This window comes from Melanerpes formicivorus, unplaced genomic scaffold, assembly GCF_026170545.1.
Source record: "Melanerpes formicivorus ecotype bairdi unplaced genomic scaffold, bMelFor1.0.p_v2 SCAF_91, whole genome shotgun sequence".
Taxonomy (NCBI): domain Eukaryota; kingdom Metazoa; phylum Chordata; class Aves; order Piciformes; family Picidae; genus Melanerpes; species Melanerpes formicivorus.
The window spans coordinates 957,016-981,359 of NW_027142443.1; the positions used below are offsets into that span (position 1 = coordinate 957,016).

Genomic DNA, 24,344 nt, shown 5'->3' on the forward strand with positions numbered 1-24,344 from the left:
GTGGACCACGTGACGCCACACGTCGCCGATTGGGCCGCGGGCGGACACGTGACGCCGCCCGTCCGTCCTCCACCGCCCTCCCGCCCGGCGCCATCTTGAGGCGGGGCGGGGGCCGGCTGCAGGCTGGCACCTCCCCCCGAGGCCCGACCCCGCCCCGGGGGCGGAGTCAAGGAGCGGCTGAGGGCAGGCTCGGCGATCGCTGCGTGAGCGGCGCGCTTGAGAAGGCTGCAGGACGGGATGGGTGGCAGCCAGGGAAAGCTGGGCAGGCTGCAGGAGTGGGCCGAGGAGAGCCTCAGGAGGGTCAATAAGGCCAAGGGCAAAGTGCTGCACCTGGGCCAGGGCAATTCGATATCAAGCCAGGCTGGGAGATGATGCAGCCCTGCAGAGAAGGCCTTGGGGGTGCTGGGGGCGGAGAAGCTGGGCAGGAGCCAGCAATGGGCACTGGCAGCACAGAAGGCCAAGGGCTGCCTGGGCTGCATCCAAAGCAGTGTGGCCAGAGCTGGAGAGAGAGGATCCTGCCCCTCTGCTCTGCTCTGTGAGACCTCACCTGCAGGGCTGGGTCCAGCTGTGAGACCCTCAACACAAGAGAGATCTGGAACTGATGGAGAGGGTCCAGAGGAGGCCATGAAGATGATCAGAGGCTGGAGAACCTCTGCTACAAGGACAGGCTGAGAGAATTGGGGCTGTTTAGCCAGGAGAAGGGAAGGCTCCAGGGAGACCTTCCAGTACCTGAAGGGGAACTAGGAGAGCTGGGGAGGGACTTTGGACAAGGGCTGGGAGTGCCAGGACGAGGGACAATGGCTTTGAGCTGGGAGAGGGGAGACTGAGACTGGGGATGAGGAAGAAATTCCTGGCTGGGCAGACACTGGCCCAGGGAGGCTGTGGCTGCCTCCTGCCTGGAGGTGTTCCAGGCCAGGCTGGATGAGGCCTTGATCAGCCTGGGCTGGTGGGAGGTGTCCCTGCCCATGGCAGGGGGCTGGCACTGGATGAGCTTTGAGGTCCCTTCCAACCCATTCCATGGCTCTGTGATTGCAGTTTCAGGATCTGCAGCTGCAGTGTGCCACTCCTCTGGGGGCCATTGTTGCTTGTATCATTATTATGATTACCAATTCATTTGATTCACTTTTATTTCAATCCTTCATAAAATCACAGAGTTGTTGTGGGGTTGGGAGAGACCTTTAAGATCATCCAGTCCAAGCCTTCCCCCAGCACTGCCAGGGCACCACCAAACCGTGGCCCTCAGCACCACATCTCCATGGCTCTGAAACCTCTGCAGGCATGGGGACTCCTCCACTGCCCTGGACAGCTTGGGCCAGGCCTTCACAACCCTCAAAAGGATGAAATTGTTCTTCATGTCCAACCTAAACCTGCCCTGGGGCAACCTGAGGCCATTTCCTCTTGTCCTGTCACTTGTTTCTTGGGAGCCCAACCACCACCTCACTGCAGCCTTCTCTCAGGGAGGTCTCCCCTCAGCTTCCTCTTCTGCAGACTGAACACCCCCAGGTCCCTCAGCTGCTCCTCCTCAGCCTAAACTGCTTTTATCTCAACCCAGGACTCTGCTCACCTCTACCCCTCCAATTCTCTCCCACATCCCCTGGGGTGGGGAGAAGGTGAGTGAGTGAGTGGCTGCTGGAGCTTGGCTGCCAGGTGGGCTCCCACCACAAGAGAGTGTCAGGGTGACTTTGCAGCTCTTGGGGCAGGGTGGGGAGCACACAGACAGCTGAGAACACTCATGGTGAGCCAGCTCTGGGGGTGACTCTGCCATCAAAAGAAGCCATGGCAGCCAAGGTGTGCTCTTGACACAGGCCTTCAAGGCACAGCACATAGCAGTTCCCAGGAGTGCCAGAAGAAAGGAGCCAGCTCAGCACCTTTTCCAGGATCAGTCCCTACCCACCCCCATCACCAGATGCTCTCCAGCAGCCTCTGCAGAGCTGAGGTCCCAGCAGCACAGCCAGCAGGGTGGAGAAAGCCAGCATCTGGCTCAGCTGCCCGGGGTCAGTGGTGCCCAGACATGGGACAAAGGGCAGTGGGCAGCACCTGAGGACAGAGAAGAGCTCCTTGGGCTCTGGAGCAGTAAAGCTGTTGGGGAAACATCTTCAGCAAAGCCACCCTGCTGCTGCTGGGGCTGGTGGTTGCCTCTTGCTCGGGTTTAGCTCCTTGAGGCCTGTGTGCCTGGCACACAGCAGGGCTGGTTGGTCAGCTAAGCTCCACATCCTGTTCCTCCCCCCCATCCCCTCCCCACTCCATCCCTTCCCAACCCATCCTATCCCTCCTGTCCCCTTCCATCACCTCCCACCCCACCCCATCCCTGTGAGGGGAAGCTGTGGGGAGAGGAGAAGGTCCCCAGGAGCCAGGGTCCCCCATGCTGGGTCCCGCTGTGAGCTGTCCCTGCATCAGGACTGTTCCTGGGCTGTCCCTGTGGCTCTGTGCTTGCCCTGGTGCCAAAACAGCCCCGGGGCTCCCAGCCTGTGCCAGGCAGCTCTCGCTGCAGGTGCAGAGGCTGAGCTCAGCCCTGTGCCCTTCCCTGGAAGCTCAGCAGGTGCCTGCAGCCTTTGCTCTGTGCCCATGGCACCAGGATGGGGTGGGTCAGGCCCTTGGGGGCAGCACTCCAGGGGGTGCACCCAGGGGTTGGTGTCTCCTGCCATGGGCAGGGACACCTCCCACCAGCCCAGGTTGCTCAAGGCCTCATCCAGCCTGGCCTTGAACACCTCCAGGCAGGAGGCAGCCACAAGCTCCCTGGGCAACCTGTGCCAGTGTCTGCCCACCCTCACTGCCAGGAATTTCTTCCTGCTGTCCAGTCTCCATCTGCCCTCTCCCAGCCATGCAGGGCAGCAGGCCCAGAGGAGCTGCTGTTTGTGGTGGCCTTTGCTGTGTCCTCCCCCTCTGCACCCCTCTCATCTGCCTTTGTGTCCCTGGCACAGCTGCAGGGCCCAGAGCTTAGGCTGCAGATTAAGGTTTTACTGAAGGCTGGAGTGGGCTCCACTGCCAGCCCCAGGGGCAGCCAGAGCTGCTCTGCCAGCTGGAGCTGGGCAGGGCTGCCTCCTGCCACCTTCTGCCACAGGGCAAGGGAGATGGAGCCCTGAGGGTCACCTGGGCTGCTCTGCTGAGGGGCAGCTGCCAGGGGAGAGCAGCTTTGTCCTGGGAAGAAGAGCTGGGGAGGGCTGGATGGAGCTGGAGCTGTTTCCTGATTGGCTTTACATGAGAGAGGACTAAGCTGATCCTGCTTTACTCCAGGGCATGCTGGGGGCAGCGGGTCTGGGCACAGAGTGCACTTCCAGGTCAGGAGAGTGGCACCAGCCTCTGAGGGCCAGCAAGCACTGTCCTGCAGAGCTCCCTGGCACCCCTGCAGTGCTGCCTGGCATCCCTGCAGCCTCCCCACTTGGGCACAGTGTGAGGGGAAGGGTGCAGGTTGTGCCAGCACTGCCCCTGCCCCTTGCCCAGAGCCCCAGGGGCTCTGCCACATCCTTTGGGGCTGGAGGAACCCCTCTGGGGAGTGCTTGGGAGGGATGTGGCCAGGAAGGGCATCAGCAGGCCCTGCAAGTGGCTCTCAGTGTGGAGTACTGCTGGAGGGGGACTCCTCCTGAGGGTGTGTGGAGACAGGCCAAGGGGGGATGGTTGAAGGGGAGGGAGAGCAGGGTTAGACTGGAGCTGAGGAAGTTCTTCAGTACCAGGGTGGGGAGACTCTGGCACAGGCTGCCCAGGGAGGCTGTGGCTGCCTCCTGTCTGGGGGTGTTCAAGGCCAGGCTGGATGAGGCCCTGAGCAACCTGGGCTGGTGGGATGTGTCAGCTGCTGGGAGGTTGGAACAGATGAGCTCTGAGGCCTCTCCCAACCTGAGTCATTCTCTGTCCAGAGAAGGGCCACGAGGATGAGCAGAGGGCTGGAGCTGCTCTGCTCTGGAGACAGACTGAGAGAGTTGGGGTTGCGCAGGCTGGAGAGGAGAAGGCTCCAGGGAGACCTTCTTGTGGCCTTGCAGGATCTGCAGGGGGCTCCAAGAAAGCTGGGGAGGGACTTTGTAGGGTGTCAGGGAGTGATAGGACTCGGGGGGGGTGGAGCAAAACTAGAAGTGGGGAGATTGAGATTGGATGTGAGGAAGAAGTTGTTCCCCAGGAGGGTGGTGAGAGACTGGCACAGGTTGCCCAGGGAGGTGGTGGCAGCCTCATGCCTGGAGGTGTTTGCAGCCAGGCTGGATGTGGCTGTGAGCAAGCTGCTGTAGTGTGAGGTGTCCCTGCCCATGGCAGGGGGTTGGGACTGGCTGAGCCTTGAGGTCCCTTCCAGCCCTGACACTTCTGTGATTCTGTCCGTGGTGGGAGCAGAGGCAGGGAGGTCTCCTGTGCTGTGGGACCACTGAATGTCAGAGTCCCCCAGGCCTGACCTCCTTTTCCACCTCCTCATGGCCAGTGGGTGGAAAGTGAGGATCTTTGGCCTCTTCTCCCAAGGAACAAATGACAAGACAAGAGGAAATAGCCTCAAGTTGCCCCAGGGCAGGTTTAGGTTGGACGTGAGGAACAATTCTTCCCCTTGAGGCTTGTCAGGGCCTGGCCCAGGCTGCCCAGGGCAGTGGTGCAGTCCCCATCCCTGCAGGGGTTTCACAGCTGTGCAGCTGCGGTGCTGAGGGCCATGAGTTGGTGGTGCCCTGGCAGTGCTGGGGGAAGGGTTGGACTCAGTGATCTGAAAGGTCTCTCCCAGCCTCCAGAACTCCACGGTTCTGGGTTCCATGATCAGAGCAGATGGAGCACAATTGACTTAGAGAATGACACACAAGAGACTCAGTAAGTTTCTCGTATTATGCTTCTATTCTGGTGCGCCTGACACAGGTAGAAGCATTTCAAAAGACCTGTGTGCCTTCAGAGAGTTTTGGGCAAGCTTTTATACAAAAAGTTATCTGTCTATAATGACAGAGGTCCAGATGCTTCCTATCTATACAAAGCTTATCTATCTAAAAAGAGCAGAAGTATACATATCATGCAGGTGTCCTTTATCTTATACAAAAGATCATCTTGTCCAAGACTAACAGAAGTACTGCTATTCCTTATCTATCCAAAGGCTGTCTGCCAACCCCTCTCCCCCTCCCTGCATTCCAGCATTTCAGCTAACAAGCAGAAAATTCTTATCAACTCTGTTATTCTGTTAATGAGACTTTTCTGTTCATCAATTCCCCCCTTTCTTACAGCCAACAGTATATTCCTATACTATATTTTCTTAAAAGAATGTCCTGTTTCCAGCTCATGCCTGAGTTTATAATTTTTATACTTCTGGTAGGATTCTACACCACTCTTTCCAGTACACATAATTATCTTAATCAAAACTAACAGTAGTATTATCCAACAGTTAGGGAGATTAGTTTACAAAGCCAATTCTTGACTAACATTTCAGTACCTATTTCCTTCCCATCCCTCAATAGTATCAACCAACAAACAAATCACAATTATCGATACAGCTTGAGCTTCAGGGGTCCCTGGGATTCAGGTTTCCTTTCTTTTGCTGAAGTCTTCTTGACTCTGGTGTGGTGAATCCAAGCAGCTTGTTCCTTGATTTTGATGGCTGTGAAGGATGTCAGTAACACCTGATATGGTCCGGTCCACTTGGGCTCCAGAGGGTTCTCTGAAAGAGATCTGTTCAACCGTGGTGTATAACTTCCGTGCTATACACTCCTGAACCAATTTTCGATACAGGGCTTCTGTTCCCCAGTGAGTCTTTGCCTGTTCCATCTCTTCTCCTGTAGTTACAGCGTACCCAGCTTTTCTTTCTCCCTGGATCACAAAACTGCTTCCATCAGTGTACCAGTTATGGTCTGCCTTTTCTAGGGGTTCTTCCTTCAGGTCAGGTCTGCTGGAATAAGTGGCCTCAATTGGTTCCAAACAATCGTGAATAACTGGTTCTCCATCACCACCCTGGAGGAAAGAGACTGGATTGACAAAGTTAGCAACTTTAATTTCTACATCATCCTGCTCCACTAGGATGGCTTGGGATTTAAGAAATCGTTGTGGAGACAGCCAGTGTCCTCCCTTGGCTTCTAGAACAGCAGAGATGGTGTGTGATACTAGGACTGTGATCTTCTGCCCCATTGTGAATTTGCGAGACTCTTGAATGTTAATTGCAACTGCTGCCACAGCCCTCAGGCATCCTGGCCATCCTTTGCTTACCTCATCCAGTTGTTTAGAGAGGTATGCCACCACCCTTCGGCAGGGTCCTAAGGTTTGTGCTAGGACTCCGAGTGCTATCCCTTGGCTTTCATGGGAATACAATCAAAAAGGTTTAGTGACATCAGGTAGGCCTAGTGCTGGTGCCCTCATCAATTCCTTCTTTAAGGTACGGAAAGCTTGTTCAGCTTCTCCATTCCATTGCAAGTCCTTATCAGTCTCTTTCAATAATTCACAGAGGGGTTTCACAAGCAGGCCATCATTATAAATCCACAACCGGCACCACGCTGTCGTTCCCAAAAAGGTTCGGAGTGCCTTTACTGTGTTTGGAAGTGGAATAGAACAGATGGCCTCCTTTCTTTCAGGGCCCAGCACTCGTTGTCCTGCTGTTAATTCATATCCCAAGTAGGTTACTTGCTGCTGTACTATTTGGGCCTTCTGCAGGGAAACTCGGTACCCATGAAGTCCCAGGAAATTCAGCATGCCAACAGTCCAGCTTTCACATTCCGCTCTGGTCTGGGTGGCCAGCAGGATGTCATCTACATACTGTAGCAGAGCTCCGTTGCCTTCTGGCCTGTTTCACTTCTCTAATTCTTTTGCGAGCTGATTTCCAAATAGAGTAGGGCTGTTCTTAAATCCTTGGGGCAAGACTGTCCAAGTTAATTGACACTTTCGGTTAGTTTCTGGGTTCTCCCATTCAAAGGCAAACAGTGGCTGGCTCTCAGGGGCCAGGGGTAAACAGAAAAAGGCATCTTTTAGATCCAAGACGGTAAACCATTCTAATTCTGTCCTCAATTGAATCAAGAGGGTATATGGGTTTGCCACCACAGGATGGATATCCTTTGCTATTTTATTTATAGCCCTTAGGTCCTGCACTAACCAATACCCTCCAGCTGGTTTCCATACAGGTAAAATTGGAGTATTGTAAGCTGATTCACACTCTGTTAGCAGCCCATACTTTTAAGAATTTTTCTACAATAGGCAAAACTCCTTCCCTATCTTCTTTCCTTAAAGGATATTGTTTTAATCTAACAGGTTGAGCTCCAGGCTTAAGATCTATTATCACAGGTAGGGCATTTTTGGCCCTTCCAGGCTGCTCAGTGTCCCAAACCCCAGGATATACTTGATCTTTTATGCTTTCTTTTATTCTGTTTTTCTCTTGTTGAGGGCTCATTAATGCAAGACTTAAAACCTCAATCAACTGTTCCTCCCTTACTCTGAATTCTACCTTCCCCTTATTAAATTTAATTTCAGCTCCCAATGCTTCCAACAAATCCCTCCCCAGCAATGACTTTGGGGCATTTGGCATCTATAAAAATTTATGTAAGCCCCAAGTTTTACCATATTTATATTTAAGAGGTTTAAAAAAAATATGCCTTCTCAGTTTGACCTGTAGCCCCTACCACAGAAACATAGCTCTCATCCAGAGGCAGAAGTGCTTGATTTAAGACTGAAAAGGTTGCTCCTGTGTCAACTAGGAATTCCAGTTTATTTTCTTGTTCCCCTAGCTTCATTATAACCAGAGGATCTGCTGGGGTATTTATAGTCTCCTCCGCTCCTCCCTAATCATCCTCTTCTAGTTGTGCCTGTATTCTACTTTTCTTGTTCCTCTCTGGACATTCTCTTTTCCAGTGTCCCTTCTTTCTACAAATCGCACACTGATCCTTTTCCAACCGCACTCTATTAGTCCCTTTAGTCTCCTTACTTTTCCTGCAACGCTGCTACCAACATTCTCTTCTCTTTTCTCCTACTTTCGTCTTCCCTGTTAGAAAATACTCTCCATGCTACATCCAAAAGTGCCTCTAAATCCCTTCCCTGCGGGGGTGACAACTTTTGCAGCTTCTTTCTGATATCACTAGCAGATTGGCCAATAAATAGGGATACCAGTTGTTGTATACCTACTTCTGATCCGGGGTCAAGAGAGGTGTTTTTCCTCATGACTTCCCTCAGCTTATCTAAAAATTCTGAGGGTGATTCACCAGGTCCTTGTCTGACTGAGTATAACACAGACCAGTTAATTGCTTTCGGAATGGCTTTTTCTATCCCCCTGGCTACAAACTCCCGGTATTCCTCCAATCTAGTCTTTTGCAGGGCATTGTTCGTATTCCATTCCGGATTTTGGAGTGGAAATACATCTCCAATGTTTGCCCCCCCTCCCCGGGTTTGAATTCTTTCTGTTGAAAGCTCCAATCCATGTTTTTCAACTAATTGTTTCTCTGTTTCAGTCATTTGTTCTAATAATAACTGGATATCGTCCCAGTCTGGATTGTGCTGCCTAACCATGAATCGAAAATGTGTAATTTTTAGCCTTTTCTCTCCAACTATCCAAATCATGACTTGTAAAAGGCACCTTAATCCAGACTGGGTCCCCCTCAGGCCCTACTGCTTGTCGCAGGGGGGCTTGAATGAGTACCTGGGAAGCCGGGGCATTTGCTTGCTGTCCTCGGGTCCTTCTTGCCACTGGGCTTCCCTGAGCATAGCTCTGGGAACTGACTCCAGTATCACTCTCTGAATCGCTGCCACTCCCAAAACCTCCGACATTATTTTCCGAACTCTCTGTCACTACCTCTTGCAATTTTCCTGGAGATTGATAAAATTCAGGCAGGTCTTTTATTTCCTCAAGTTTAAGACACCTCTGCCCTATGCTACACGCAGAGCAACACCTTTTCAACTGTGTCTGCCTCTTATTCTTGGCCTTGTTTTCTTTTTCAAGGGCCAAAACCATTGGATCTGAGGGAGCTCTAACACCACAGTCCCTTTGAAACTCCAGATGCTCTCGGAGATAGAAAAACATATCAGCATATATTGTCTCATCCCATTTCTTTTCTCTTCTTAAAAACAACATCAATTGCAATAAAGTATCATACTCCAGACTCCCATTTACAGGCCATTTCTCTCCACCATCTAATTTATATAATGGCCACCACCGGGTACAAAATTTAATTAGAGTCTTTTGATTTGTTGACCCTCCTGGGGGGCCTCCAATTTCCCCCCAGTGGGCTAGTATACAACCAAGTGGGCTATGTCTTGGGATCTCACTACTTTGTCTCCCTCCCATTTTACACAATACAACACAGTACTTTCTTTTTACAGCACACAGAACACAAAACAAATACAAACACAACTACAACAATAATGACCGGTCCTTAGCACACAGTTATTGGCCACACACACTCAGTCACACATTCAAAACCTCGAGTACTTTATGTTCTTTAGGGACCCTCTTGGCCCCTCACACACTTAAACGATACTTATCATTCCCTTTGGGACCCCCCTGGTCCCACACTACAAACAATGTTCATGATATATAAACAATGCTTATAGTTACCTTTGGGACCCCCCTGGTCCCACACTACAAACAATGTTCACAATATATAAACAATGCTTGTAGTTACCTTTGGGACCCCCCTGGTCCCAACCCAAGAGCTCTTTTACCTAGGGGTGCAATAAATGCCTCTCTCCCGCGCAGGGCGTCCCCTCGCGACTTACGGAGCTACCCCTGTTATAGAAGCATACCTTCTCTGTGCTGGCAGTCTTGTCTGTTCCTGCAGCGATCTGATGAGCAGCGGAGCTCTCCTCGAGAGTTTCTCGGCGGGCCCTGAGAGGTCCGGCTCCTCAGCAGGTCCTGCAGCCAAACAGAGTCGTCCTGCCACGGTCGCCAAATTGACTTAGAGAATGACACACAAGAGACTCAGTAAGTTTCTTGTATTATGCTTCTATTCTGGCATGCCTGACACAGGTAGAAGCATTTCAAAAGAGCTGTGTGCCTTCAGAGAGTTTTGGGCAAACTTTTATACAAAAAGTTATCTGTCTATAATGACAGAGGTCCAGATGCTTCCTATCTATACAAAGCTTATCTATCTAAAAATAGCAGAAGTATACATATCATGCAGGTGTCCTTTATCTTATACAAAAGATCATCTTGTCCAAGACTAACAGAAGTACTGCTATTCCTTATCTATCCAAAGGCTGTCTGCCAACCCCTCTCCCCCTCCCTGCATTCCAGCATTTCAGCTAACAAGCAGAAAATTCTTATCAACTCTGTTATTCTGTTAATGAGACTTTTCTGTTCATCACAACCAGCCCAGAGCAAGGGGAAGGGTGTCAGGGGGCTGAGTCACAGCATCACAGTGTCAGCTCCTTCCAGCAGCCACCGGGCACAGGAGGCTCTGCAGCGCCGTGGAGCTGGCTGGAGGAGGAGGAGGCTGCGGGCAGGACGGTGCCGGCGCCGCAGGGGGCTCAGAAGCAGTCACTGCGCAGGGGCAGCGGCAGGTCCTCCTGGCTGATCTGCAGGTTGAGCTCCGTGCTGGCCAGGCTGGCGGCCGGGCTGGGGGCTCTGCTCTCCCACAGGCTGTACTCCTCCTGACACTGCTGCCGCAGGTGCCAGAGGAGCTCCCGGGACAGCAAGTGAGGCTCTGCCTCTCCCGGCTCTGCAAGGGAAGAAGGACAGACCCCACCCTCACCGGCCCGGCCACAGGCAGGGGCTGGGCAGCAGCAGAGGCTCTGGGAGATGCCTCCAAAAGGATCTCTTCAGCAGCCCAGAGAGGGCTCCCATGGCCCCCCCAGAACCAAAGCAGGGAGTGCAGGCAGGGGAATCAACCACAGGCCCCTGTGCTGGCCTCCTGCCAGTGGGGCTGGCTGTGATGGGAGCTGCCTCCTTGGGTTGGGCTGCTTCTCCCTAGCAGAACCTGGGCTTCCTCTGAAGGCACCAAGATTCATCTCTGCAAGAAGCAGAAGCTGCTTCCAAGTCCTGCAGCTCTGGTGGAGGTGAAGGGAAAAGAAAGGAAGATGGGAAGAAGAGAAGGAAGATGGGAAGAAGAGAAGGAAGATGGGAAGAAGAGAAGGAAGATGGGAAGAAGAGAAGGAAGATGGGAAGAAGGGAAGGAAGATGGGAAGAAGGGAAGGAAGATGGGAAGAGAGAAGGGAAGGGAAGGGAAGGGAAGGGAAGGGAAGGGAAGGGAAGGGAAGGGAAGGGAAGGGAAGGGAAGGGAAGGGAAGGGAAGGGAAGGGAAGGGAAGGGAGATGGGAAAAAGGGAAAGAAAGATGGGAAGCAGGGAAGGCCTCACTCCCCATCACATCGGCACACTTCTCTGCTGGGGACGACTCCACAGCCTCCCAGCACCAGCAGCAGGGCTGGCCTGGGAGCTGCCCCTTCCCCTGGCAGCTCACCTTTATCTTTAACCCTTGAGGGCCCATCCTCCCTGCCCAGATGCTGCTGAGGATGGCCCCTCAAGGATGAAAGCTCCACTACTTGCCCCAGGTGCCTTCAACAGCCCAGCAGCTCTGGCAGCATCCCCCTGCTCCTCTGAGCCCCTCAGCAAGGAGCTCTCCTGTGTCAGGAGCCAGCCCCTGTCTTCCACCCCCGCAGGGACCCCTCCTGGGCACCAGCATGGGGCTGAGGTCACTGCAGGGGCTTGAGGGCAGAGCCACTCCCCCAGGCACCCCTGCCCTCACTCACCCTGGTAGGCAATCAGCCTGTAGGTGCCCCTGCACTCCTTGGAGCCCCTCAAGATCTCCTCCAAGGTCCTGTAGAAGAGCTTGGCCTGCTCCAGCCGCTCCTCCCGGCTGAAGGCAGCGCAGTCGTCCTGGGACATGGCGTAGAGAGACTGCAGGGGGGCGGCAAACTCCACCACACAGTGCCAGGGCTGCAGGGGGCAAGGAGAGGACGTGGGGCAAGGCAGACCCAGCAGCAAAAGGCTGCCAGGGCACTCTGCTGCTGGGCACAGCCCTCGAGAGCCCTCGGCCTGCCCTGCACTGGTGCTGTGCACTGGAGCACCAGGACCCCAGTGTGCCCTGCCCTGTGGCAGTGCCATGTGCTGGAGCAGTTTGAGAGGGACACTGCTTGTGGCCCCAGTGTGCCCCTGCCCTGTGCAGCAGCCTGCACCCATGGGGCCCCAGCTGCAGCCACTGCCTGTGGCAGGGCTCCCAGGCTACAACTGCCAGGGGAAGGATTGTACATGGATTTGGTTCCCTGTGGAGACCCCCTTGAATGTGTCCAATCACACCTCCCTGGGGGCTTTTCTGCTAGGCAAGAGGAGGTCTGAGTGAGCTGATGGAGAGGAGCAGGAGGGAGAGGGGAAAGGAGAGGAGGAGAAAAGAGGGGAGAAGGGAGAGAAGGAGAGAAAGGAGGAGGAGAAAAGAGAAGGGAGAGGAGAAAAGAGAAGGGAGAGGAGAAAAGAGAGGAAGATAAGGGAGAGGAGGAGAAAAGAGAGGAAAAGGGAGAGGAGAAGAAGAGAGGAGGAGAAGAGAGGAGAAGAGAGGAGGGGAGAGGAGAGGAGAGGAGAGGAGAGGAGAGGAGAGGAGAGGAGAGGAGAGGAGAGGAGAGGAGAGGAGAGGAGAGGAGAGGAGAGGAGAGGAGAGGAGAGGAGAGGAGAGGAGAGGAGAGGAGAGGAGAGGAGAGGAGAGGAGAGGAGAGGAGAGGAGAGGAGAGGAGAGGAGAGGAGAGGAGAGGAGAGGAGAGGAGAGGAGAGGAGAGGAGAGGAGAGGAGAGGAGAGGAGAGGAGAGGAGAGGAGAGGAGAGAAGAGAGGAGGAGAGAAGAGAGGAGGAGAAAAGCGAGGAGGAGGGAGAGGAGAAGAGAGGAGGAGAAAGGAGAGGAGGAGAAAGGAGAAGAGAGGAGGAGAAAAGAGGGGAGGAGAAAAGAGAGGAGAAGGGAGAGGAGAAGGGAGAGGAGGAGAAGAGAGGAGGAGAAAGGAGAGGAGAAGAGAGGAGGAGAAGGGAGAGGAAGAGAAAAGGGAGGAGAAAAGAGGGGAGGAGAAGAGAGGAGGAGAAAGAAGAGGAGGAGAAAAGGGAGAGGAGGAGAAGGGAGAGGGGAGAGGAGGAGGAGAGAGAAGATAAGGGAGAGCAGGAGAAAGCAGAGGACCTCTGCTGAACTTGCCCCATCTGCAGTGATGAGAGGGGACAGGGTTGGGATGTGAGGCCAGGAAGAGCTTCAGGCTGATGTTCTCCAAAGGCTGAGCCCAGCCTACCTTGCTGTCCTCATCCTTGATGGCATAGAGGCTGTGTTTGTAGACCCTGTTCTTGATGCCAGCTTTGGTCAGGATGGTCTCACTCAGGTCTGTCAGGTACTGGATGTTGCTGTCAGCCTTCTCCAGGTCATCAATGATATCACAGCTCAGAGGCACCAAGATGTGGAGCTTCCAGGTCTCTCTACGTAGCAGCATGGTGGGGTTGGCTCTTCTGAACTCCTCCATGATCTCTTTCATCCCTGGTGGAAGACAGCAGCGGGCAGAGGGCTCTGGTGGGGCTGCTGGGTGCAGGTGGCACCAGGCAGGGCCCCAGCTACCTACGTGGCAGGACTATTTTGAGGTACCCAACGTAGTAAGACCAGGCAAGGCCATGGGCAACGTTCTGCTTGGACCTCTCAGCCAGCTCTGACATCTCCACTGCTGAGGGCTTCTGTGGAGGGAGGGAAAGAGAGAGCAGCAGGGGTGGAAGCAGCCACCTGGGCTGTGCTGCAGCAGAGGGGTCTGGGGAGCAGAGATCTTCTCCAAAGGGAGCTGGAGAGTGAGCAACCCACCCTGTCCCCTCCCCCAATCCCCCTGTCACCTCACACCAATCCACCCTGTCCCCTCACACCAACCCATCCTGTCCCCTCACACCAACCCACGCTGTCCCCTCACACCAACCCACACTGTCCCCTCACACCAACCCCCCTGTCCCCTCACACCAACCCACCCTGTCCCCTCACACCAACCCACCCTGTCCCCTCACACCTACCCCTCTGTCCCCTCACACCAACCCCCCTGTCCCCTCACACCAACCCATCCTGTCCCCTCCCCCAATCCCCCTGTCCCCTCACACCAACCCATCCTGTCCCCTCACACCAACCCACGCTGTCCCCTCACACCAACCCACCCTGTCCCCTCACACCTACCCCTCTGTCCCCTCACACCAACCCCCCTGTCCCCTCACACCAACCCACCCTGTCCCCTCACACCAACCCCCCTGTCCCCTCACACCAACCCACCCTGTCCCCTCACACCAACCCACCCTGTCCCCTCACACCAACCCATCCTGTCCCCTCACACCAACTCATCCTGTCCCCTCACACCAACCCCTCTGTCCCCTCACACCAACCCCCCCTGTCCCCTCTCCAAACCTCCCCTGCCCCCTCCCACCAACCCCCCTGTCCCTTCCCACCAACCCTCCCTGTCCCCTGGGTGCAGCCCCCCAGGCAGCAGAGCCAAGCCCCCTGTAGCCCCCTGAGCTGCTGTGGAAGCTGCTGCTGCTGCAGAAGCCGCTGGGGTGAACTGGCCTCGTTTTTTGCTGCACCCTTGCTTGGCATCAGGTGTGCCAGTGCAGCTTCTGCCCCTGCCCAGAGCCTCCAGCACGCAGCAGGAGGCGTCCCAGCAGCTGCTGGTGGCACTGACAGGGCCACCCAGCGTCCCCTGCCGGCTCTGGCTCTTCCTTTGGGCACCCAACAGCTGCCCTCCCCACGGCACCTCCCTGCAGCCTGGGCGACCCCAGTGCCCTTCCCAGCTCCCAGAGCCCTCCCGGTGCAGCAGAGCCCCCTGGGCCTCGATGATTAACCCTTCGGTGCTCACCCAGGCTGCCCCTGGCCCTCAAGCAGCAGCTTTGCTGCCACCCCAGCAGCAAGGCTGCTGCCAGCACCCATGGGACACCGTGCCCAGGCCCAGGCCCCCGTGCCAAGCATGCCAAGGAGCTCAGCTCCTCAGGGTTGAGCTAAGCAGAGTGCTTGTGCCACCCCCCAAGGGCTGTGTGTGCAGGGCCAGGTCACCTCCACTCCCTGTGAGTGCTGAGGGGAAGCCACCGAGCCAGGGGTTGGCGGTGCCTTACGTGGAGCCCCAGGGCAAGGCTGAGGAGCTGGCACAGGCTGGCCAGGCCGAGGTGCAGGCTCAGGAGCTGCTTCTCTCCATCCAGAAGAGCCACATAGGCCATGGCACAGATGAGCAGCGTGGGCCCATGCCAGCGCCACGGGAAGCAGGCGCCCAGCGCCCTCCAGAAGCTGCCCTGGTACCTGGGGAGTGACAAGGACACACGGAGGGGCTGGGGGCACGGAGCCTGCCACCCATGGGGCACTGGCCAGAGACTGCTGACTGCTAGAGCAGCTCCAGAGCTCCTGCAGGGAGCCCTGGGGGGCCCTGCTGAGGGCATCCTGAGTGCCCCCAGCCAGGACAGGGCTTGGGTCCCATGGAACCCTGCTGAGGGCATCCTGAGTGCCCCCAGCCAGGACAGGGCTTGGGTCCCATGGAACCCTGCTGAGGGCATCCTGAGTGCCCCCAGCAGTCCTGTGCCCTCAGCACTGGGCAGTGGAAAGGCTGTGGCCAAGCCCTGTTGCCCAGGCAAGGGGCACACTAGGGGAGGAGGGGTTCATGAGGCAGCTGGGCAGGCAGGAGAGGAGAAGAGGAGGGGGAGGAAGAGCTGAGGAGGCAGGAGGCTGCAGGGGAGCCTTGCCCACAGAGGGCAGGCTGGGGCACGGCGACAAGCAGCAGAACCTCCCACAGCACCCAGAGCCTGCACTGTTCCCGTGCCCGGCGCAGTGCCAGGACACAGCCACCCCGCCGCCGGCTTACCTGGACTGCAGATGGAAGACCTCCTCTGCCAGGCAGCAGAGGCCCCTCAGCAGCGCCCCGATCTGCAGGGCCCCGACGTGCAGGGTGAGGCTGCGGACGGTGGGCACCAGGGGCTGCCCGGCCAGCCAGAGGGCGGCGCCACAGAGCGCCAGGAGCAGGGCCACGGCGACCTGCGCCCGCCGGCCCCGGGCCTCGGGGATCAGCGTGGCGCTGGGGTGGCTCAGCTGTGCCCGGGACATCTGCGGCACACAGGCAGGGCTCAGCCGCCAGCCCTCTGCCCGGCACCTGCAGCAGCGCCGTGGGGGTGGCGGCAGGGGGGCAAGGGCACAGCCGGCGCCCACCGGGCACCCCCCGGCAGGCAGGGAGCAGAGCTGATGAGACAGGGACACCTCTGGGGAGGTTCTGAGAGTCACAGCATAGGTTGGGGTGGAAGGGACCTCAGAGCTCAGCCAGCTCCAGCCCCCTGCCATGGGCAGGGACACCTCCCACCAGCCCAAGCTGCTCAGGCCTCATCCAGCGTGGCCTGGAACACCTCCAGGCAGGAGGCAGCCACAGCCTCCCTGGGCAACCTGTGCCAGTGTCTCCCCAGCCTCCCTGGAAAGAATTTCTTCCTCATCTCCAGTCTCAGTCTGCCCTCTCCCAGCTCAAAGCCATTCCCTTCCATCATGACACTCCCAGCCCTTGTCCAAAGTCCCTCCCCAGCTCTCCTGGAGCCCTTCAGGTACTGGAATGCTGCTCTGAGGTCTGCCTGGAGGCTGACCAGCCCCAACTCTCTCAGCCTGTGCCCACAGGGGAGGTTCTCCAGCCTCTGATCATCTTGGTGGTCTCCTCTGGCCCCTCTCCAGCTCCAGGTCCTTGTGCTGGGGGCACCACAGCTGGAGGCAGTGTTGCCGGTGGGGTTCCTTTGGGTGCTGCCCGGGTCACCCCGAGGCTGCTCCTACGCCCAGATGGGATTGGCAAGGCAGAGCCTGGCTGGCCACCCTCCCCCCAGATCGATGCCAAATCGATGGCACCCCTCCCTGCCCCGCAGCCAGGGGCTACCACACCTCCTGTCACACTCACCGGAGCAGTCTGCTGCCCGCAGGCTGAGGCTGGCTGGGTCCCTGGCTGCTGTGCTCCAGCCACAGAGCCGGAGCCTCGGCACCCTGGAGGCTCCTGTTGGCACGGTGGGCACCTTGCAGGCTGTCGGTGGCAGGGTGGGAGCTTCCCAGCTGCCAGCAGCCAGAGAAACGAAACTGAAAGGAAGCGTGGTGGCTGCAGGCAGGCTGCAGAGCCCAGCAGAGCCCCCCCCGCAGGGCAGCAGGCAGGAACTCCAGACCCTGCTGCTCACTCGCTGAGCTCACAGCTCGGGGAAGCTCCAACGCCTGGGCCAGGGCATGGCGGGGCTGAGCCCAGCTGGAGTGAGGAAGGAGCCCAGCATTTGGGGATTTCAGCACAGCAGCAGGGGTCAGACACTGACTCTATAGAGCCAGCAGCTTTCCAGGGCCCAGACAGCAACAGAGTCCTGCTGCCAGGGAGCACAGCACAGCACACTGCGTCCCCACATCCCACATGGCTCCAGGAGGTGCTGGGTCAGTGCCCAGGGGCTTCCTGCAGCCAGGCTCCTGCTGGCCAGAGGTCCTCAAAGCTGTCAGGACTTCGTCACCACAGAGCCAGAGCAGCCAAGGTGCTCAAAGCCTCCTTTGGCTCAGTTATTACTGCTGAGGTTTGCCCTCAGACCTCCCAGCTCCTAGCGGCAGAGGAGTTGGACAAGGTGACCTTTGAGGGTCCCTTCCAACCCCTTCTGTGATTCTAAATCGTGGCTGCCCCCTCCCTGGAGGTGCTGGAGGCCAGGCTGGATGAGGCCTTGAGCAGCCTGGGCTGGTGGGAGGTATCCCTGCCCGTGGCAGGGGGTTGGAGCAGGATGATCTTGAAGGTCCCTTCCAACCCATTCTATGCCTTAGGACACAGCTGCACAAGTCCATAGTGTGAGAAATGAACTCACTGCTGAAAATTTATAACCAGTTTATTACAAAATAAAGGCAACACAGCGCTGGGCGCAGAGGGAGCTTGCTAGAGGCGCACCCCCACAACACGAGGTGAACTGATACAGACGGCAAACAGACATTCATATATTAAACCGTACGTATTCATATAGTCCCCAGCACGCTCCCACCCCTCTCCATCAGGACAGACAAAACCGGCACCCTTGACCTGGCCGGTCTTCAGACCCGTTGGCACCTCCCCTTTCTCTCCCAATACCCCACACAATACAGACCCATCAGCCCAACGATCCAGGCACAACGATGGGGCCCGCCCGGTCCCCAGCAATTCCCCCTGCGAAAGCCAAATACTATAACCAGTTTCTCACAATAGGAGCAGGGGGGATGAGCTGGAGGATGCTGAGGGAAAAGGTCGATGGCACGGCAAGGCTGCACCCTGATCCCTTTGGAAGGTCATGGCAAGAGGGATGGATGGCAAGCATCAGACACAGCTCCATGGCACCAAGTGCCACATCCAGTCCCCTCTGGAACACCTCCAGGGCTGGGGACTCCACCACCTCCCTGGGCAGCACATCCCAATGGCCAACAACTCCCTCTGGGAAGAACTTTCTCCCCACCTCAGGCTAAGAAGGGCAGGGTGATGGGAGGCAGCCCTCGGGGCAGGTTTGACGGACACTTTGGACACACTCTGCTCAGCCACCCGAGGACAATTGACCTTTTGGCCCGCGGCAGTGCCCTCCGTGGGATGCTGGATGGAAAGCTGCTCGATTTCCACCGGTGGCCGCCAAGGTGCCAGCTGGAGAGCCTCTGCCTGCCTGCCCGATGCGGCAGGTCCTCAGCTCCCCCGCGCTCCCCGCGGCGTTTGGGGCGCTGCTGTCTCGAAAGCCTCTCCGATGCTTCAAATCTTTATTGCCCAGCCTTGCTCTGATCTACTCCAGGTACTTTGTCCTGGGCCTAACAACGAAGCCCCGGGAGCCAGCCCCCCGCCGCCGCTGTGGGGAGGGCTGCAGGGGCAGAGGCCACCGGCGGCCGGCACAGGGTCACACCACGGCGCTCGGTGCCGCTTAACCCCTGCCGGGAGGGCCTGGCCCGGCTGCCCCCTAGGGAGGATGGAGGGCCCGCCCGCCCGCGCAGGCCTCGGCTCCCCGCTGGGAACAGGCCTCGGGCCCTTCGCGGACGCATCCCGGCGTGAGCCGCTACGGGCCGGGGGCGCGGCGGGAGGCAGCAGAGGCCCCCCCCGGGGGGGGGCGCCCAGGCCTCCCCACGGCCCTGCGAGGCCGCAGGCCCCATGGCGGCGGCGCGGCCGGGACTTCTTCCCGCGTGCCGCTCTCGCGAGAGGCTGCGTCACTCCGGTGCCCCATCGCCCACGCCTTACGTCGCCGTATCCTTCCGCGGGCTCCCCCTCCCCCTTCTGGAGAGTTCTGCACGGCGGCCGCAGCACAAATAGTTCCCGCCGAGTCCCGCTCCTCCTCTCTCTCGCCCGGCCCTCCCACTCCGCTCCCGGCACGGCCTAGGCACCCGCGGCGGCGGGCCGCCTCCGTGCCCGTCAAATCGTACATCAAGGCGGCGGCCGAGGAGAGAGAAGGGGAGAGAAGCCGCCGCGGCAGCGGAGTGATACGCGGAAGGCCGGCGAGGAGGCGCCAGCGCATAAAGGGGCGGCGGAGGGATGCGGTAGGAGCTGCGGCAGCGGCAGCGAGCTCCAGCCCAGCGGCGCCGCTCCGGGCAGCCCCGCGCCAGGCCCGCAGGCCCCCGCGCCGCCGCCACCACCTGGGGGGGGGCCCTTTCCCGTCCCTCCTTCCCTCCCCCTCCCTTTTCACTCTCTCCTTCCCCTCCCCCTTTCCCCTCCCCCTCTCCTCGCTGCTGCCGCTTCCTCCGCGCCGCCGCCACCTCCGCGCCGCTCCTCCTCCCCCCCCTCCCCCTCGGAAAATAGTCCCCGCGGCTGCCCCCTCCCCGCCGCCCCTCCTCGCCGCCTCGCACACACAATGGCGCTGAAGAGAATCCACAAGGTAAGGGCAGGGCCTTGCGCCGCACCGGCCCCGCCGCGCCGGCCCCGGCGCCGCCGCCTTACATAACCGGGGTAGGCCCCGTGGCCGCCCCGGGCCTGCGGGGAGCGGGGTGGGGAGAGGCTGGGCCGGGCCCTGCCCTGGCGGAGCCGCACGGCCTCCGCTGCCCGCTTTGGGCGAGCCTCGCCGTGCGGGGCTGAGGCAGGAGGGAGCGCAGGGGAAGTTCTGCGGCCGCCCTCGGCAGGCCCGCCCGTGGCGGTCGGAGCGGGCCGGGGAACTGCGGGCCGGGGAGCTGCGGGCCGGCCGGCCGGGCGGGCCCATCCTTCCGATCTCCCGGGAAGGGCCTGCCTGGCCTGGCGGCGTCCCCCCGCGGCTGGGGAGACCGGGCCCCGCACCCGGGACGGGGGGCTCAGAGCTGAGGCCGCGGCGGGCCGGGCCCGGCCGGGCCCCTCCGAGGCAACGTGGCCCCCGAGCCCCGGGCCGCGAGGGGGCGCCGGCGGCGGGGCCCGGGCGGGCGGCGAGCGGCGGCGGCCGCAGGGGCAGCCCCGGGAAGCCCCTGGCGGGGCGGCGGGGAGCCCGGCCGCCGCTCCGGGGGGAAGGGGCCCGGAGGAGCGAGGCCGGGAGCTGCGAGCTCAGGGCTCGGCGGGGAAAGGCGCTGGCGCCCCAGGGAGCCTGGCCGGTGTGGGGCACCGGAGCGCCGGGCGCAGTCCGGGCGCGGTGACCTCGGCGCGTTCGGCTGTCGGAGCGGTGCGAGTCCTTGTCCTGCTGGATCTGCCCTACAGCCTGAGTCATTGGGAGGCTTGCAGGCAGAGGCGTGCGAGGCGCCTTCCCCTCCCGGGCAGGCTGTGCGGGCTGTCTCGGCCTTCCAGATAAACACTACGGAATGCCTGCAGCCTTGATCCGTGCTCTGCTCGATCGTCGCAGTCCCCTTTACCCGGAAGAGTGCGAAGGTTCCTGAAGTATCCCTTGGTGACCTTAGCGAATCAGGCAGGGGATGTGTGTCCTTTCCTCAGCAAAAGGTGTAGCTGTCAGTTTGGAGTCTCCCCAGCAGGTCCAGGTGTAGGAGCCTGTCCTCCTGTACGGCTTCTGCTCTCCAGCCCCGTGTAAATCTGATTTCTGCCCAGAACCAGCTGGGAGCCCTCTACCCAACGTTGGAGATCAGCTTGCTGGCCTCAGGCTTGGGTGAGGTGTTAACATCTTCACTTCCCAGGCTCTCTCGGAGCTTTTGTGGGGCTCCCTGTGTCCTGCTGCTCAAGATGAAACGTGAAGTGAATCAAGGAGAGCTGGAAGCCTCGTGTGTGCTCCTGGGTTAGGCAGGGCTGGGGAGGGGTTTTGGGGATGGTTTGAGTTGTGTTGTGGCTCAGCCAGAAGTGCTCCCAGCTGGGGGCACAGGGCTCTGCCCCTGGCTGCCGCTGAGGAGGCTGCCCCGTGGCGTGGCTGGCGGCTTGCAGGGGTACAGCTGGCAGCCAGCAGTGTCCCTGTGGCTGCTGGGGGGGCAGGCAGACAGCACAGGGCCTGCTGTGTGCTGGGGAGAGCTTTGGGGGCAGCAGGGGAGGCTGCCCTGCTGAGGCTCAGCGCCCAGCACCTGGAGCACTTCTGCTGGCAGGCTGTGGTTTTTAGCAGCAGGGCAGCTGGATGTGTTGAGCCTTTGTTAGTGTTGGGTGCTTCTGGCCTGGCTTCTCATGCTGCTTGTCAGAGATAAGGGATCCCAGGGGGACCGTGTGGGGCTAGGGGAGACTTCAAAGCCTGGGGAAGCAGCGAGAGCATCCCCACAGCAGCGTGGGTGAGGTGCCAAGGGTCTGCTTTGGGACAGAGCTGGGGAGGGGGGAGCTTGGGGCTGCAGGCAACACTTCCACCAAACAAAGCCTGTGAAGGGAGGGAAATCTGCTGCTTGTGGCAGCCCAGGTGCTTCAGAATTTAGGTGGGGGGCAAGCTGCCCTGGGAGCTGCTGTGGCTGCCCCCCTTCACCACTGAGCAGCGGCCACTGCCTGTTTGCTGTTGTAAAGCCCCCGGAGGCTCCCTTAGCGGCTGGGGCTGCCCTGGGCAAGGCAGCTGTGCCCTCTGAGGGGAGCCAAGTCTGACCTGACCTTTGCTGTTGCACCTTGGGGCCAGAACAAAAGCCTGAGGAATGTGGATGGAGCTGGGATAATCCTGCTGGGCTCCAGTACAAAGGAGGGATGGGCAGGGAGGCTGCTGCCGAGGTGCTCAGGGAGGCCTGCGGGTCTCCAGCTCGCTGCTGCCTTCTGTGCTCAGCAGTTTGGGTTCCTGTTTGTCTGTAGCCCCCCCCAGAGTTTTGTGCCCTTAGCTAATAGAGGGATGAGGACTTGGGGAGAAGCAGGAAGCCCCAGGAGCAAACCTTTGGTCAGGATGTCAGGAGTGTTAGCTGAGCTAGGCTCTTGCACGCTGAGCTCTTCTGGGCTGGGCGAGCCTGGAGGCCTTGCAGGGGGGGTGAGGGGTGCTGGAGCCCAGGGAGCTGCCCCAGGCCAGCCTGTCTCTGGTGGGATGCTTGCTCTGGGGGTTGCCCAGAGCCTCGAGCTGTGGTGGGGGTTCTGCACAAAGCTGGCCTTTAAGATGCTCCCAAACAGCTGAGGGCTGAGCCCTGCTCCCAGGCTGCTGCCTGTGGTGATGTTCTGACCCTCCCTGAGGTGCTCCCTGCCCTGGAGGCTGGGATCCTTGTGAGGAGCATTGAGGGTGTGAGCAGTGCCACCAGGCAGAGGCCTCTCGAGTGTGGGGGTCACACTGGAGTGGAAGAGCTCCACTGGCAGGTTTGGGTGGGTAGCAGTGGTCTGGTGTCATGGGTGGGGAGAGGGCAGGGGCCCTGGGGGGCAGTGACAAATGGCTTCCATTGCAAGGTCTAAGCTGCATGCAGCACTTGGGGCTCAGCCTCGTCCCAGCTGCGGTGCTGATCCTCAGGCAGTGGCAGCAGCTGGGACGTCCCTTGGAGCTCCTGGAGTGGGAGGGCAAGGGCAAGGTCCCTTGGCTGTTAGGGGTTCTCTGGGTGAGCTCCTAGGAGATGCCTGCAGTGAGAGGGGAGGGAAAGCAGGAACTGGGGGGGATGCCTCTTAGGAGCAAAGACTGAGAGCCCTGGGGGTGCTGAGCCTGGAGAAGGGCAACCCCAGAGGGGAGCTGAGCAATGCTCAGCAAGAGAGAAAGGAGCTGGGGGGGGCAAGAGGCTGGGGCCAGACTCTGCTCAGTGGTGCCCAGGGGCAGTGGGCACAGACTGGCACCCAGGAGGTTCCACCTGAAGAGGAGAAGAAAGTTGTTTGGTGTGAGGGTGCTGGAGGCCTGGAGCAGGCTGCCCAGAGAGGTTGTGGAGTCTCCTTGTGTGGAGAGCTCCCAGCCCCCCCTGGGCATTGTGCTGCTGGGCAAGCTGCTGTGGGTGCCCTGCTGGGGCAGGGGGGGCTGGGCTGGCTGATCCCCAGAGGTCCCTTCCAGCCCCACCAGGCTGGGAGGCTGTGGCAGGGAGAGATTGGGCTGTAGCAGAGGGATGGTGACTGGTGGGGGGCAGAGCCCACAGCTTGGGGGGGTTTTGCAGAGCTGCATTGGAGAGTCCCTGCTGGTGTCCCTGGTCAGCTGCAGGAGAGCAGGAGGTGCCTGTAGCCCAGAGCTGTTTGACCTCCTGAGGTGTCTCAGTGTCCCTCCAGCCCAAACAAGCCTCCCATGGATCTGAGAATGGTTTGGGTTGCAAAAGCCCTCCAAGATCGTCCAGTCCAGCACCAACCCAGCCCCACCATGGCCACAGGGCTCCTCAGCACCTCCAGGCATGGGGACTCCACCACCTCCCTGGGCAGCCTGTGCCAGTCCCTGCTCCCTCTGGCAGCAAAGAAACTTCTCATCTCCAACCTGAGCCTCCCCTGGCACAGTTCTAGGCCATTGCTTCTGCTCTAACCTGACACCAGGCAGAAGAGCCTGACCCCACCTGCCTGCAGCAGGGTGTGCTGGGCTGGGGGTGCTGGGCCTGATGGGCAGAGCTGTGTGTGGTGCCTGAGCTGGGCAGCCCTGGGGTGGTGCCAGGCTCAGGTCCTGTGTGCTGGGCAGCCCTGGGGTGGTGCCAGGCTCAGGTCCTGTGTGCTGGGCAGCCCTGGGGTGATGCCAGGCTCCAGGCTCAGGTCCTGTGTGCTGGGCAGCCCTGGGGTGGTGCCAGGCTCCAGGCTCAGGTCCTGTGTGCTGGGCAGCCCTGGGGTGATGCCAGGCTCAGGTCCTGTGTGCTGGGCAGCCCTGGGGTGATGCCAGGCTCAGGTCCTGTGTGCTGGGCAGCCCTGGGGTGGTGCCAGGCTCAGGTCCTGTGTGCTGGGCAGCCCTGGGGTGGTGCCAGGCTCAGGTCCTGTGTGCTGGGCAGCCCTGGGGTGGTGCCAGGCTCAGGTCCTGTGTGCTGGGCAGCCCTGGGGTGGTGCCAGGCTCAGGTCCTGTGTGCTGGGCAGCCCTGGGGTGGTGCCAGGCTTCAGACTCAGGTCCTGTGTGCTGGGCAGCCCTGGGGTGGTGCCAGGCTCAGGTCCTGTGTGCTGGGCAGCCCTGGGGTGGTGCCAGGCTCCAGACTCAGGTCCTGTGTGCTGGGCAGCCCTGGGGTGTGCCAGGCTCCAGACTCGGGTCGTGTGTGCTGGGCAGCCCTGGGGTGGTGCCAGGCTTCAGACTCAGGTCCTGTGTGCTGGGCAGCCCTGGGGTGATGCCAGGCTTCAGACTCAGG

The 24,344-nt window shown here is 59.3% G+C and overlaps 2 protein-coding genes across 3 annotated transcripts in view; one reads left to right on the forward strand and one right to left on the reverse strand.

Annotated features, from left to right (window-relative positions):
• Window positions 1–4,775: 4,775 nt before the first annotated feature.
• STING1 (stimulator of interferon response cGAMP interactor 1) lies at window positions 4,776–16,881 on the reverse strand. 2 transcript variants are annotated; one of them, XM_068165651.1, is made up of 7 exons: window positions 16,738–16,881; window positions 15,676–15,914; window positions 14,939–15,119; window positions 13,429–13,537; window positions 13,108–13,346; window positions 11,600–11,786; window positions 4,776–9,766 (listed from the first exon to the last, which is right to left on the reverse strand). In XM_068165651.1, exons 2-7 carry the CDS (start codon window positions 15,912–15,914, stop codon window positions 9,627–9,629), a joined length of 1,095 nt encoding a protein of 364 aa, XP_068021752.1. In that variant the 5' UTR covers window positions 16,738–16,881; the 3' UTR covers window positions 4,776–9,626. The 2 variants fall into 2 exon arrangements, with proteins under 2 accessions (XP_068021752.1, XP_068021750.1); XM_068165649.1 differs by having other exon boundaries at window positions 9,675–10,571.
• Window positions 16,882–19,120: 2,239 nt separating this feature from the next.
• UBE2D2 (ubiquitin conjugating enzyme E2 D2) overlaps window positions 19,121–24,344 on the forward strand; it is a 37,806-nt gene continuing 32,582 nt past the window's right edge. The window contains exon 1 of the mRNA XM_068165656.1: window positions 19,121–19,663. Coding sequence (XP_068021757.1) covers window positions 19,640–19,663 — 24 coding nt within the window. The 5' untranslated portion in view covers window positions 19,121–19,639. The remainder of the gene's footprint in view (window positions 19,664–24,344) is intronic.

Bases quoted from the DNA above. Each gene is read 5' to 3' on its own strand.
- STING1 (XM_068165649.1), bottom strand. From the start codon at position 15,914: ATGTCCCGGGCACAGCTGAGCCACCCCAGCGCCACGCTGATCCCCGAG. The intron at 15,120-15,675 runs GTAAGCCGGCGG...GTCACTCCCCAG, and splicing joins GTCTTCCATCTGCAGTCCAG to GTACCAGGGCAGCTTCTGGA. The intron at 13,347-13,428 runs GTAGGTAGCTGG...GTCTTCCACCAG, and splicing joins CCTCAAAATAGTCCTGCCAC to GGATGAAAGAGATCATGGAG.